The sequence below is a fragment of the Cimex lectularius genome, unplaced genomic scaffold (assembly GCF_000648675.2).
Source record: "Cimex lectularius strain Harlan isolate CLEC.00 unplaced genomic scaffold, Clec_2.1 scaffold177, whole genome shotgun sequence".
Classification (NCBI taxonomy): Eukaryota; Metazoa; Arthropoda; class Insecta; order Hemiptera; family Cimicidae; genus Cimex; species Cimex lectularius.
Window position 1 is genome coordinate 292,702 of NW_019392787.1, and position 13,870 is coordinate 306,571.

The 13,870-nt window shown below is 32.5% G+C and overlaps 1 protein-coding gene across 2 annotated transcripts in view; it reads right to left on the reverse strand.

Moving 5' to 3' along the window:
* Window positions 1-447: 447 nt before the first annotated feature.
* The window catches only part of LOC106660968 (atrial natriuretic peptide-converting enzyme), a 43,772-nt gene continuing 30,349 nt past the window's right edge, over window positions 448-13,870 (reverse strand). For both annotated transcript variants that reach the window (XM_024227859.1, XM_024227858.1), the window contains exons 7-18: window positions 6,974-7,083; window positions 6,601-6,733; window positions 6,391-6,543; window positions 6,213-6,332; window positions 6,052-6,147; window positions 4,657-4,798; window positions 4,397-4,590; window positions 4,132-4,312; window positions 3,909-4,068; window positions 2,318-2,441; window positions 2,105-2,253; window positions 448-2,046 (exon numbers count right to left, since the gene is read on the reverse strand). In XM_024227859.1, coding sequence (XP_024083627.1) covers window positions 1,867-2,046; window positions 2,105-2,253; window positions 2,318-2,441; window positions 3,909-4,068; window positions 4,132-4,312; window positions 4,397-4,590; window positions 4,657-4,798; window positions 6,052-6,147; window positions 6,213-6,332; window positions 6,391-6,543; window positions 6,601-6,733; window positions 6,974-7,083 — 1,742 coding nt within the window. In that variant the 3' untranslated portion in view covers window positions 448-1,866. The remainder of the gene's footprint in view (window positions 2,047-2,104; window positions 2,254-2,317; window positions 2,442-3,908; window positions 4,069-4,131; window positions 4,313-4,396; window positions 4,591-4,656; window positions 4,799-6,051; window positions 6,148-6,212; window positions 6,333-6,390; window positions 6,544-6,600; window positions 6,734-6,973; window positions 7,084-13,870) is intronic.

A 13,870-nucleotide genomic window follows, 5' to 3' on the forward strand; every position in this document is an offset into this window, starting at 1 on the left:
TAGTTTTTTATTTTTTAAATTATAGACTTAGATGATATGGTAAACAACAATTGATATTCTTGATTTATATTTAATTGTACACCTATCTGAAATGTACAATACTCAAATCACAAATTGAGCACAATTTGTACTTAGACACGCTGAAAATTTTATTTGAAAACAAACACCTAATCCAGGATAGTATGTTTATTGTTCAAAACAAATAATTTTCATTATATTTTCTTATGTTTAAATAAATAATTCACTTTAATTTTAACATTTTATTAGTTATGTATTATGTTTGTTGAGTGTTTTTATTTGTTAAGAAACTGTATTGGCAAATTTACTTTATTTTTTAATTTAATCTTATTTATTAATTATTTTATCCAAGCTGATGATCTTAACTATGATTAATTAAAATATAAAAAAAAAAAAAAATAGGAAAGAAAAAATATGCTTTTACACTAAGCATCACAAGAAGAAAACAATTCAATTGTTTCAAACTTATTCTTTCCTCGATTTGATTTATTTTTGTTTAAATATAGGAAATCTCAAAAGATGAGCAAAGAGTTCTTATGTTGATATCTCATTTCAACCTTTAGGATCTATACTTCAGTAAAAAAGTTATGAAAATATTTTTACTTAATAAGAAAGAGATTTCTCATAGATACCCTTATTACAAGTAACAGCCTGATAATTCTACAAAATTAATTATTATTTCTCTTTTTGTGTCATGCTCTTTGGCACTTAATCCATTATTAGCTTCAATGGAAAACAGTTCCATGGCTGCAGTTTGTTTATTCAACATGAGCAACACTGCCAAAAGTGCCTAAGAACTTAATATCATACTTGTACTTTTTTTTTTAACAAGTTTTGAAAACGATTATTTTTTAATCTAATTTTTCTTTATAATAGCTTTTTTTTATCTGCACATTAAACCTAAGATATTCAATTAGATATTGTCAAAATGGAAGTTACACAGAGAAATTATTGTCCACTACCACAAATGGAAAACCTAACACCAATATTGTTTACACCAATATTGTTTACAACATTGCAAAGTTTCCCCTCTTTCCCGGTATCAATACAAACTTGTCTTTTTAAAATATATTTTATATATTCAAAACATTCTGTGATGGAAGACCTTTTCTCTCTCTAAAATTAGAAACTTTGCAGGCGACAACTTTTTTCTTAAAAATTAATGCACATAAATTTATTGTCATTTGCAGTATCTTTTAGGAGTACATGTCCTAAAAGCCTTAAACATAATATTCTTTACAATTCTATTTTAACTTTTAATTAGCTACTTTTTATGTAACACATAAATTATTTATTAGTTTATTTTGTAAATTCTTTTTTTTTACTGCATTATTGTTAAATGTCACATCTTTATTTGAAAAATGTTTATTTTTTTAAATGAACTTTGTTACTTTTATTGTCGTTTCTTTAATGATTTTATTGTCTTTGTTTACTAATTAATATTGCCATTTTGTTTCATTGTACTCTTTGATAAAATTGGCCAACTCAAATTCAGGACGAATTCATTTAATTTACGTGCCAAATTTTTGGGTTGTATTTCTTATAAATCTTAAGATTTTGTATCAAATAGCAAATTGAAAATATTGTATGATATGTTTTGAAAATAAAGATCATATATGATCATCATCAAAACATTTTGATATGATTTTTTATAATACTTTTCCTTTTCAACAATTTAATTGATTTTTGTTTTACTTGATGCAATTTTTTTTTACTAAGTTTTTATGAGAAAATCAGTGTTGTTAAATGCGCCTTTTGAAGAATATATTATTTTATCTCCATAAAATAAATATCTTAAGCATACTTTATATCCTTTTCTTCAATGACAAATATTAGTCAATGCATCATTTACAAATCGGAAAATAGTGCCATTTGCTGTCTTATCCATTGTACATAACGTGGTACATAAGCATATACACCAGGTAGCCTTGGATGTGCACATTTGATTCCCCAACTGACGATTCCTCCAACGAACCACCTGTCAGGATTTCCTGGCATTGGACACAACAATGGCCCACCTGAGTCACCCTGTACCAATTGACAAAGATTAACACAAGATCTAATAATAGAACATTTTAATAATTACCTGACAGGCGTCTTTACCACCGGCCTCATATCCTGCACATATCATTCCTTGTGTCACATTCAGGTCTCTTGGTTCAAGCCATTTATTGCATACGGTACGATTCAATACAGGCACTTTCACTTCATTTACAGATGCCTCATATTCCGATACTGTAAATAGTAAAATATTAGCATATTATAATGAAGAATTTACTCATTAATGAATTTTTTTTACAGTCTGTATCCTCCCTCTTTCCCCATCCTATGACGGTGCAGTACGTCCCAGGTACAAGGTCTTCACCCTCAGAAGGGAGACATACAGGAAGTAAGTGTTCATGAAAAGTCACACGCTGTTGAAGCTGTAGACAAAAGTTCAATATAAAGGTTATTAGAAATTTTTTTAGCCAATTTCACAGTAATTTGGTCATTAATGATCATTTTGGTCTGCTTATCCTTGCTCGGTTGGTCTGTCATATGTGTTTCAGCATTTTCCAATCTTATGTGTGTCTGTTTTGATCTGCAATGTGTTTACCAAAATGCCGAAACATGTTTGACAGACCAATCGAATGAGTGAAAAAGAAAAATTATAAACCTGCAGGAGAAAGTTAAAACTTCAGATATTCTCCAGTTATGGTCAATGAGAAAAAAAGGTAAACATAAAAATTACAGATTTTAAGTACCAGAAACTGATTAGGTATGAGATAGGCTGAGTATGCAAAAATAACGCACCATATTTTCTCTTGTGATTATTGTTCAGGACATCATACCAAACTGGAAAATGCATGCTGCCAACTAAAAAAGTGGTACCTAACGGGGGGGGGGGTAGGTAGGGATACCTTAAAAATGAACTTATATATCTGCATGTGCTCATCGTTGGTTAATGTTATAGAACTCAAAATGAACTTTTTTAATTAAATTTAGTCATATTTATTTTTTGATTAATTGGATGTTATGAGAAGTAATTTAACAACTAACTTGTTGATGTATTTGGTTTTTATATAAATTTATTGCAAAATTATTATAGTTTGGCCTAGTTACAAGTCATACAATTGTTTTATGCTGGTTAGAGGTCCTATTAACATTTTAGATATATATTATATAAGAGAGGTTGTACTGCATTGATTATGGGTCTTAATGTCTTACTGTACTGATTATGAGCCTAATAGCAATAGCAATCTTTTAATAGCAGTAAACAATTTTTCACCTCAACCAAAAACCTTAAAAGGAAAGAATAATTAATTGCAATAATTATTATGATCAATTATGGCCATTAAACAAATATGGATTAATTTAATAATTAAATTAATTAATTAATTCACTCCCTGTGGCCACTTCATAAGTCGCTGAGAATCAATCCTGATTACACAACATTTAAAAAATGGCAAAAAGAGGGAAAAATTTGAATGGTTGTAGGTTGAGATGGGAAGTTGGTGTCCGAGGGGATCAAATCATAATAGTTCAAGTTGTATTGAGGGTATTGAGCTGTGTCGTGGGTTCGAATCCCGCTCGCGACACTAATTTTTCATCTCAACCAAAAACCTTAGAAGAAAATAATAATTAATTGGATTTTCAAAATGTTTGGTTTTAGTCTATACAGATGAAACCTCAAAATGATTAACAATCAGGCGTTGGATATACAGTTTGGCAAAACCGTTCAGCATTGCTGGTTTAGCATCTTGCAGTCCTAAAAGATCAAGAGGTTTTTAATTTCTTTAGATTTTTATTTTCATATATTAAGGAAATTGGTTAAAAATATTGTTTCAATTTTATTCAAAGCAATGGAATTTGTTAGTTTTTTTATTATTTAGTAAGTGATTTTCAATTACCTGAAACAATGCCACGTCGTTGTCATGAGGGATTCCAATGTTGTAAAGTGGATGAGGCACGACTCGTTTAACTTTGGCCTTCTGCCCAAAGTAGGAATGTGCATGACGCCTTGTAATGCCCAATTGGATTGTCCAACCCGATGTATCTCCATGGCTGAAACTAAACGAAAAGTACAACATTTTTTCTTGTCTGTCTATAAGTAAAATTTCCAAAAGTGCTCACTTTCCAACGCAGTGAGATGCCGTGAGGACCCATTGGTCGGATATCAAAACGCCAGCGCAGTAGAAAATTTGTTCTGGTCCTCCAAGAAGTGCCGCCAGGAATGGCCAATCTCCCGGGCTAGAAATTTTTCCTCCGATGATGCGAGTCGAAGGTTGCAGCACTTGTCTTCTTTGGCCACAGACTGTAAAAACCATTTGTAAAGGCAATAAAATAAATAAAAGAGCGTAAAAACATTTTTAGTAAGGCAAAGTTTTTTTTAACTTACTTATATTTGTACACGATAAGTCGACAGTAGGGTAGGCCTCTGTCCTTGGACAATTCCTGAGCTCTTTGAGCAAGAACATCCTCTTTTTTCTACTTTTTGTCCTCCACATTAAAGAAGGGTCAAGAACTTTGGAACTTCTTGATGGAGTGAAGCCCTCTTTTCCTTTCAGCGATAGTGTACTCGAGTTGGAATCACTGCAAGAAATTGTTCAAATGGATTTTTTTTTTTTCAATTGATACATTGAATATAAGAATACTCACGCATAGCCGAGAAAATTGCAGATGGCTTTGGCTGACAAATCGGCCCAGTTAGAAACACAAGCGGGCCTCCAACTTTGAAGATCTGGCTGAAAGATTTCAAGCTTTCCGTGACCTTCATCTCCCATCCTCTCACTCAATCGCACTTTAGAAAAAAATGGAATCATTTTGGTTTTGACATCCTTAAAATATCATTAGTATATACAGGGATTATAGACGTCAATACTTCAGGAGATTATCCTACATGTCAAATTAAGCTAAAAAGCCCGTTGTTCAAAGTCTGATTCTCAATTGTATCGAGATATTTCATTTTTCAGGCTACTTGAACCTTTCACAACTTATCCCATAAAGCTTCTCGTATCTCATAAAATGTTAATCCTACTATAAATGTAATTAAAGTAATGGAAAGAGCATTGAAAATTTTATGAGAGCCATTTTTTTAGTTAACTTAAGAAAAACGAGATCATAATCACTTAGAACATAAACTTTTCCTGTTTACAAAGTTTGTTGTCGAAAGTTTATGTATGATTTTAATTGGCTCTATAAATACTGGCAGATATGGCGTTTACAGAAAAGTTGCTACGACTAACGAGATTTATACACATGCACTTAATTTCTCAAAGATCAGTCATCTCTAGTTGAAAATTTACGTTTAATTGCTAAAAGTTTGATTTTTTGATTACAAATAGTCTTTAATAGGTTGAAACGTCTATTAAAATTAATGAAACTAATAAAAAGTAAAAAAAGACTACTTAGCACAAAATTGAACATAAGAAAAAGTTTCTAAAAATTAAGTTAAATGTTCAACATGTCCACTGTTTGAAAATGTAATCCAAGAGAATGTCAAGATTTTGGCCAATTTTGAACATTTAATTTTATTTTTAAATTTGCTGAAGTCGTGAGGAACGGTCAGAAATGAGGTAGTTTATAAAAACATTTTTTTCTTTTTTTATGTTTGTGAAAGTGTTGTACACAAAACCATTATGACACCACAAGGAAAGCACCACACTTTATGCCCTGAAGATGACCCGAATAAATGTCGGAACATCGGCAAACAAAAAAATGAAAAATGTGTTTTTCTAAAGTACCTCATTCTTGAACTTTCCTTACGATTTCAACAAATTAGGAAATAAGAGATTAACACACATTAATTTAAAATTTTTTTTTGTTTTTTCATGCATTTAATTTTGTATCAAAGAATCTTTAAATTTGCGAACGATTGAAGTGATCTGAAAAGTGAAATATCTCAAATACAATTGAGAATCAGACTTTGGACAGTAGGGACTTTTTAGTCCAATTTAACATGTAGAACTATCTCCTGAAGTATTGCCGTCTGTTCACGTGACACCCTGTATAAAATATATGAATATATATAAAAAATGTTTATAGTGTACTAACTGCAATTCCTTTCGTCTTGGCCTTTCGGACAGTTAATTTCACCGTCGCACATATGACTTTGCGCTATGCACTGATTCGCCCCGCAATGAATCATCCCTTTAGAGAAAAGAAAGGTTTAAAAATTAAAGTTTAATTTAATAAAAATTATCTACTTGGCCTACCTGCAGCGCAATCTTTGCAGTTGAGCTCGTCCGATTGGTCTTCGCAGTCGACGTGGCCATCGCACCTCCAGTCGGCAGGAATGCATCTTTTCACATCACACTGAAAGCCACTGGAGCAAACTGGAAAATTTAACGTTTTTTTATTGTTGTTACATAGGTTAAAAAATAAATAAATAACCTGGTCTTTGTTGTTTCAAATCGGCCACTATCACCTCCTTGTGGCCAATGCATGTATCAGGATCTTCGGACTCAGGGAATAATTCGCAGTCGAGGTAATCAGGCAATGTAAGGCCAAAAACCTCCAAGAAAAACCCACATCGTCTCTTCGTTTCTAAAAAAAGAAAGTTTTAGTTAAGAATATTTATACAGAAGTTGTTTACAGACATACCGAAGCATAGGCTTTTGCAGGGCCTGACCAAACGTCCGTCCGGGCCGCATTTCGGGATGAAGACCGAGCATAAGAACAGCGGCGCGAGCTCGTAACACTTGACGTCTACCACCGCTTCATAAACTTCTAGTTCCTTTAAACGAGTGGAACAGAGAAGGGAAAAAATTGAATCGTAAACTCGGGCATAAAAGCCGAAGGCAGTAAATCTAGTAAGTTACAAGATACGCTTTAAAAAGCGGACCAGCTTTTGTTGCCAACCGTAAACCTACACGTGGAGATTTTTAATAGCTACTTCACCCTCCCGGGTTTAACGGTGAGCAACAAAAGGTTTTTACAACGGATTAGAAACAACACAAATTCAAGTGTCACTCACAGGGGAGGCCTCTCTCTGGTTGAAATGACCGATGTAATTGGGGAACATCGTGAAATTGTATGGTATACCATGCTGGAGGCAGAATTTCACTATGACAGGTACACACAGACCTAGAAAAATAAATATATCAAATATTTTTACATGAATTTTAAGCTATTTACATTTATTTTAGTGAAATTTTCTGAGAAAATAATAGAATTTTCTTGAAATATTTTAATTTTGGAGTGTCATAGTCAATAATTTCTAGCATCATCAATAACTGATAAGTATGTAAAAAAATGATTATTTTTAATGTTTTACTCTAAGAGTAGCTTGATATTTTTAATTTATTTGTATATTAATTTAGGAGCTTTAGTATTGGGTTGTCCGGAAAATAATGCAGGATTTTAAGTTTTCATTAAAAAAAATCTATATAAAATATTCTGTTTACGTTTACAGGATTACTCATTTGTATGAATGTCAACACTTATTAATCCTCTTCCAAATGATATTGTTTGTTTACCTCTGTAGCATTCCGCTACTTGGAAATAATTCAGTCATCCTTATAATGTCAAAGCGAGAATTTCGTACGATTTTCTTTTACGAGTTTAAACTCGGCCGAAGCGGAGCCCAAACGGCTAGAAACATTAACCAAGTCTGGGGCGAGGGTTGTGTTAATGAGTGCACTGTGCAAAGGTGGTTTAAAAAATTTCGGGAGGGAGATTTCAGCCTTGAAGATGAAGAAGGTCGTGGAAGGCCTTCCTCTCTTAATGATGATGTTCTGCGATCAGTGGTGGAAGAAAACCCCAAAACAACTGTTCGAGAACTTGCAGAGCAACTCAAAGTCAGTAAAACGACCGTCGCTGACCACCTCAAGGCGATTGGAAAAGTGAAAAAACTCGAAAATTGGGTTCCACACTCATTAAACGATCGCCAAAAAATCAGCGCTTTGATGTTTGTGCATCACTTCTTTGTCGAAACAAAAATGACCCATTTCTGGCCAGAATTGTTACATGTGACGAAAAGTGGATTCTCTACGATAACACTAGACGTTCTGGACAGTGGCTCGACAAAGGAGAAGCTCCAAAGCCCCCAACTCATCAAAAAAAGGTAATGGTTACGGTATGGTGGGCTTCATTTGGTTTAATACACTACAGCTTCTTAAATCCTGGCGAAACCATCAATGCTGAATCATACTGTAACCAAATTAATACCATGCATCAGAAATTGGCAGTAATGAAGCCCTCTTTGGTCAATCGGAAAGGGCCCATTTTGTTGCATGACAACGCTCGACCACATGTGTCACGTGTAACGTCACAAAAATTATTGGAGCTTGGCTATGAAACTTTGCCTCACCCACCCTACTCTCCGGACCTCTCGCCTACTGACTACCATTTTTTTAGACACCTGGACCACTACTTACAACACATAATATTCAAAAATCAAACGGAACTGGAAAATGCATTTATTGACTTTATCAATTCTAAAAATTCTGAATTCTACTCAGACGGAATTAATAAGTTACCAACACGTTGGGAGAAATGTATTGAGAGTATGGGAAATTATTTTGATTAAAGAACATTGCTTTAAAGTAACTAGTTTCTTTTTTTTTGTTTAATACCAAAATCCTGCATTATTTTCCGGACAACCCAATAGCTTTAGTGATATTATAAACTACTTAGTTTCTAATGACACATCCAAAATTTGAAATATTGCCCAAATTGGCATCATTTGTGGCAAAAATACAAATAATTGTAAAATAAATTGGTAGTTCGGGCGTTTACGACCATTTTGGCGACTACCCTAGCTGTTTTTTTTTTGTCAGACGAGTTTTGGCTTCTCGCCATCTTCGTTGCTGGGTTTATCTGTTATTTTTATTTAATTTATTAGTTTATAAAATTTATCCAGACAAAATTCATTTTAACATACGGAATGGGAGCCTCGCCTTGCTTTCCTTAGAAATCCTCCAGACCAAAAGAGCAGGGATAAGCAGACGAGGATGATAGGAAACGACTAAACTACAAGTTTATCACCCTATAGAAAAAAGAAAAATCTCATGACTTAAAATATAAATAAAATAATAAGATAAAGTGTGCTTCAGTTGTTTCACGTTTTCCAATGAAATCTTAAATAACTTTCTCACTGTTATTCATTATTGAATAACACATGAATCAGCGAGAATAGACGGACCCAGCAAAGTGATCAGTGTTAACATATGTTCATCCATTCGCATCATTTGGTCTGCCTGTTCTCGCTAGTTGGTCTGTCCGGATTATAAGTAGGAAGAGGCACAACCTACAACCCATGATTGCGAAATACGCCTGTCAGACATAACCAGCGAGGATAAGCAGACTAAAATTATCTGCGAAATTACAATATTTTTAGCTTGTTACTACTGTTAACATATTCAACAATTAATTTTGTTGCTGTTAACCCCTTTAGTCGTATTTCTTAGAACACTGTTCTACTTGTAATTGGAAACCAATCAACTTTTTAGTATGAATTTTCACAAATTCCAATTCAGGTGAAATTCAGAAAAATAAGTTTATAAGAACACGAAGGTGTCGGCTTCTCGGAAGTGATAACAATAAAACATTGTTGTTGTTGTTGTGTACCGGGATTGTTGCCAAATCTCGAAACGCCTTTAATTTAGAAACAAATCCGCGCCCGAACTGACAAAAGGTGGAAAGTGGAAATCATTCGTTTTGCAAAACAATATTGGAAAATGTCGTAACGTTAGAGAACGTATTAATTCGAACAAAAATCGCAGTTTTGCAATTTCCGCCTTATCGTCTGGAAAACTGGAAGTGGACGGTAGCAAAAATAAATCCACCTAACCAATTTCCTCCTTAGACCGCCGAGCTCATATTCACTTTAATTAACTTTCGTTCGATATCGTTCTGGTCAAAGTTTGTTTGCCGACTGAAAAATACCTTTTGTTTGTAATGTCGATAGTAACAAATCATACTGGTTTGAATATTTCAATGTTGTTTTCTTGCCTATTAATTATACCTTGGATGGAAATAATTTTTTTTTAGAAATCCATAAATCATCCTATTATATGATTTATATATAATCCTAAACTGTAGGTTTACTTTATGAAATAATAATACTTCATAAAATATAAGTGGATTGAAATAGTTTTTAAAAAGGACACTATTTATTACACGACAGTACAATACAAAATTGGAGTAACCAATTCCAATTAGGGAATCTTCGATCTTAACGGTCTTAAGGATCTCCGGTCCAAGAATGGATTAAATTAACAATATTAATATTAGCAAAGACTTGAGGGATGTAACAAAGGAGGGGGTTTCTTGGTAATGAACCCGTGAAGATGTGATAAGGGATGAATGTGACGGGTTGCAGATAAAGGTCTGGAGAATATGTAACATACATTATATATATATATATATAATGAAAGTTCAAACCTGATTTTGTATATATAGTTGAATTTTTATTTTTCACTCTCCAACTGTCTTTCATAACGTATAGATGAGGAGTAGAGTCAAAACCCGAATTCATAGAATTTGATTCCGTGACACTTTTATGATATTTTTTTAAACTTAGGGTAGAAAAACAAATTTGTTCGATCTGATGGTTTCAATGAAGTGATACTGTGATGATGCATTTTTCATTTCTTTTGACGTAGATTTTACATAGATTCTAAAATCAAATTTACGGGGTTTGATGACTTAATGTTGTGATGTTGCACTTTTACGTAATTATTCACGAAGATTTTCGATTAGATTCGAAAAACAAATTAACGGGATTTAGTGATTTCATGTGTCAGGACACTCTGATGATGTTATTTATTTAATTTTTCACTTAGATTCTTAAACCAAATTAATGAAATTTAGTTACTTCAATGTCGGTGATATCGTGCTGATGCACTTTTATATAATTTTTATATATTTTTTATTTTAAGTAGATTGTAAAAACGAATTAATGGGATTTGGTATGATTAATTTCGTTTAGTGCTATACATTTATATATTTATCAAGAAAATCCATCCAAACTAAATCATGGAATTTGATGACTTTGATATCGTGATACTGTGATAGTGCTTATTTATATATTTTTTTGGGGTAGATTTTACACAGATTCTTAAAACAAATTACCGGCATTTAATGATTTTCGTGTCGTGACACTTGGATAATGCTCTTTTATATAACTTTTCATGTAGGTTCTTAAAACGAATAAATGGGATTGTGTATCTTCAATATCGTAATACTGTGATGATGTACTTTTATGCAATTTTTACTTAGGGTTGAAAAACGCATTAGTGGAATTTGTTGAATTCAATGTTGTGGTATTGCGATGATGCACTTTTATGTAATTTTTCACTTAGATTTTTAAAACGAATCTATGAAATTTAGTGACTTCAATGTCGTCACACTTTGATAATGCACTTTTATTTAATTTCTTAAGTAGATTCTTAAGACGAATAAATGAAATTTAGTTGTCACGAATACAAGGTATATTTAAAAAAATATAAATAAATAAAAAAAAAATAATATATATAATAAATACGTAACCCAATCGTAAAAGAACTCACGTTGAGCTATTTTAACGTTTTTTTTTTAATCGTGAATTCTTTATACTTAATTACTTTTCTTGCTTGCCTTTTCAGATGATTAAATCCTTTTCATGAAAAATCTAATTCAAACACATAAAAACTTTTTAATTATCATTCGGTAAAATGATTTTATTTCTATATGGAAGTAGACTGTGGTAATTTTTTTGGAATATTTTTAAATGGAACCTTGATTATTCCATTGCGGTTAATATTTGAAAAACACGTAGGAAATCAGAATATTGGATAAAAGGTTTTCCCCTTTAATTTACAATACCTTGATATTTCCAAATATGAATATTGTGTACTAGTGTATTTTATTAATTGGATGGATTATCAATTTTTTTACTTTTAATTTATTATTTAATTTCAATCAGTACAATGTAGAATTTAAACAAATGTAAGACAAATCCGGCAAATGATTTTTTAAATTTCTCTTAATTAATGAAATTCATATTTTAGCATAAATTAAACTAATTGTTATTCAATGCCAGATTTATTTAGTTGTTTAATAGAAAATAAATTATAAATATATCATAAAATTTAAGAATCACAGTATATTTATTTCAAGTAAGATTATTCTGTACAGAGTACGAGATTGTGTGCTATGTTATCATAATATAAAAACGGCTTTACGCTTTGAGATTACCATTCATATTTTAAGATCGTTTATGTATTTTATTTATTCTACGCAGACTGTATTTATTCTAAATTAAATTTTTCATTGTCTTTGGCTTTTTCATTGAAGTCTTTGGCCACTAGCAAATCCGTTTACTAAGTTCAAAATTAGGGTTTAATTTTTTAAGTATTGACTTACGAGACAAGTAGTTGCCATTGTTTTATAGTTTTGGAACTATGTAATAGAGTGGGGTTGGGTTTATGTTGGTGGAAGTGAGTGAACGGCCAATAATTTAGGTTTGTAGATTATAGTCCTTTTGGTTTGCCAAGTGGCCGGTTCTTAATTGCTCCCTGCGTAATGATACAACCTCTTCATTTAATCACTTTCCAACTCGAGATGCAATTAACCGAGTTTACTAACGGGGCTTACCAAGAAGAGAGGCGTTTCCTTTGGTGGAAGGGGGTCAGCAATAGTGACAACAGATGTTGCCAGGATTTTTTAAAAAATTACTCGAAACTCTCCCTTGGAAATTAATTTTTATATATTACAACGCACGTTAAAAAAAGAGAGAACACATTTCACCCTTAATTAAAAATTGTAAAAATTTAATTTACGATCAGCCATGGCTAATTTGTCAACATATTTTTGAGAGATAAACGAATATCTTTTTTATACCATTGTGGAATGATATTCATTTAAGTTATTAAACTTTAATAACAGAAAACAAAACAAAATCTGGAAAATAAATAAACTTTAAAAAATTTTACTGATTTGGGATTTTTGTTTAAAAAACATACATCGAGAGAAGACGGATCAGGGTGACCAGGTACTACATAACATTAACAAACATTAATAAATCCTTATTATTATTAGTTTTTTTCCCCCTAGGATAGTACCAGGGTGATTTTACATGCCAGTTTCAGAAGTGGTACAAGGAGCACATCGATACGTGTGCCTTAAGAAAGACTTATGACTTCCAGCTATAAAGATTTCAGTCGACCCGGTTGACTAGTTCCCTCAAGTTACAAGTTGTTCTCAAACTACGACCACATCGTATAGTAGAACCACTTGAGTCTCTACTTCCTTGTTTAAAGTATGACTCACTAGTTCTTACTGTTTGTGCCCTTAGCTTGAGGGACTTGTTTTCGGTACCCTACCAAAGCCCTGCGAAAGGGAAGGAAAAGTTTTTTAATTGATTACCCCCAGACGCCGGACCTGGTGGTGTACTGGTGCTGTATGGGCTGAGTTTGGTACAGGCAAAATTCGCAGAAATTTAATAAGCAGAGCTTTGCCCCACTCTGCTAATATCTCGAAAATTAAAACTGAAGATTGTTTCAACACGAATATATAATAATAGTATCGTAAAGAAATTCAAATGATTTGATGAAGAAAAGTGGTGAAAAACACCGGCCCATATTTTCAAAGTGAAATTCATGTAAATGTAGTTTAACTTTTTGAGTAAAACCGCTTTAATTGCAAAAGTAGTTTACAAATGTTAGGCTTTTGCTTTAGTTCCTCCTAAGATTCTAACCTCTATCGAAACTCATGATCTTTCGGGCCAGAAACCCAAACGACCTTTACGAAACATTGGCTAAACTTTCCTATGCTCAACAAAAACAAACAGAAGTTAGTTCATTTTGTATGGGTGAGGTGTTACTGCGGAATTATGTCCAACGAAAAAGTGGACTCCTTGATCAAATTGGCAATTAACCAGGAGAAAATT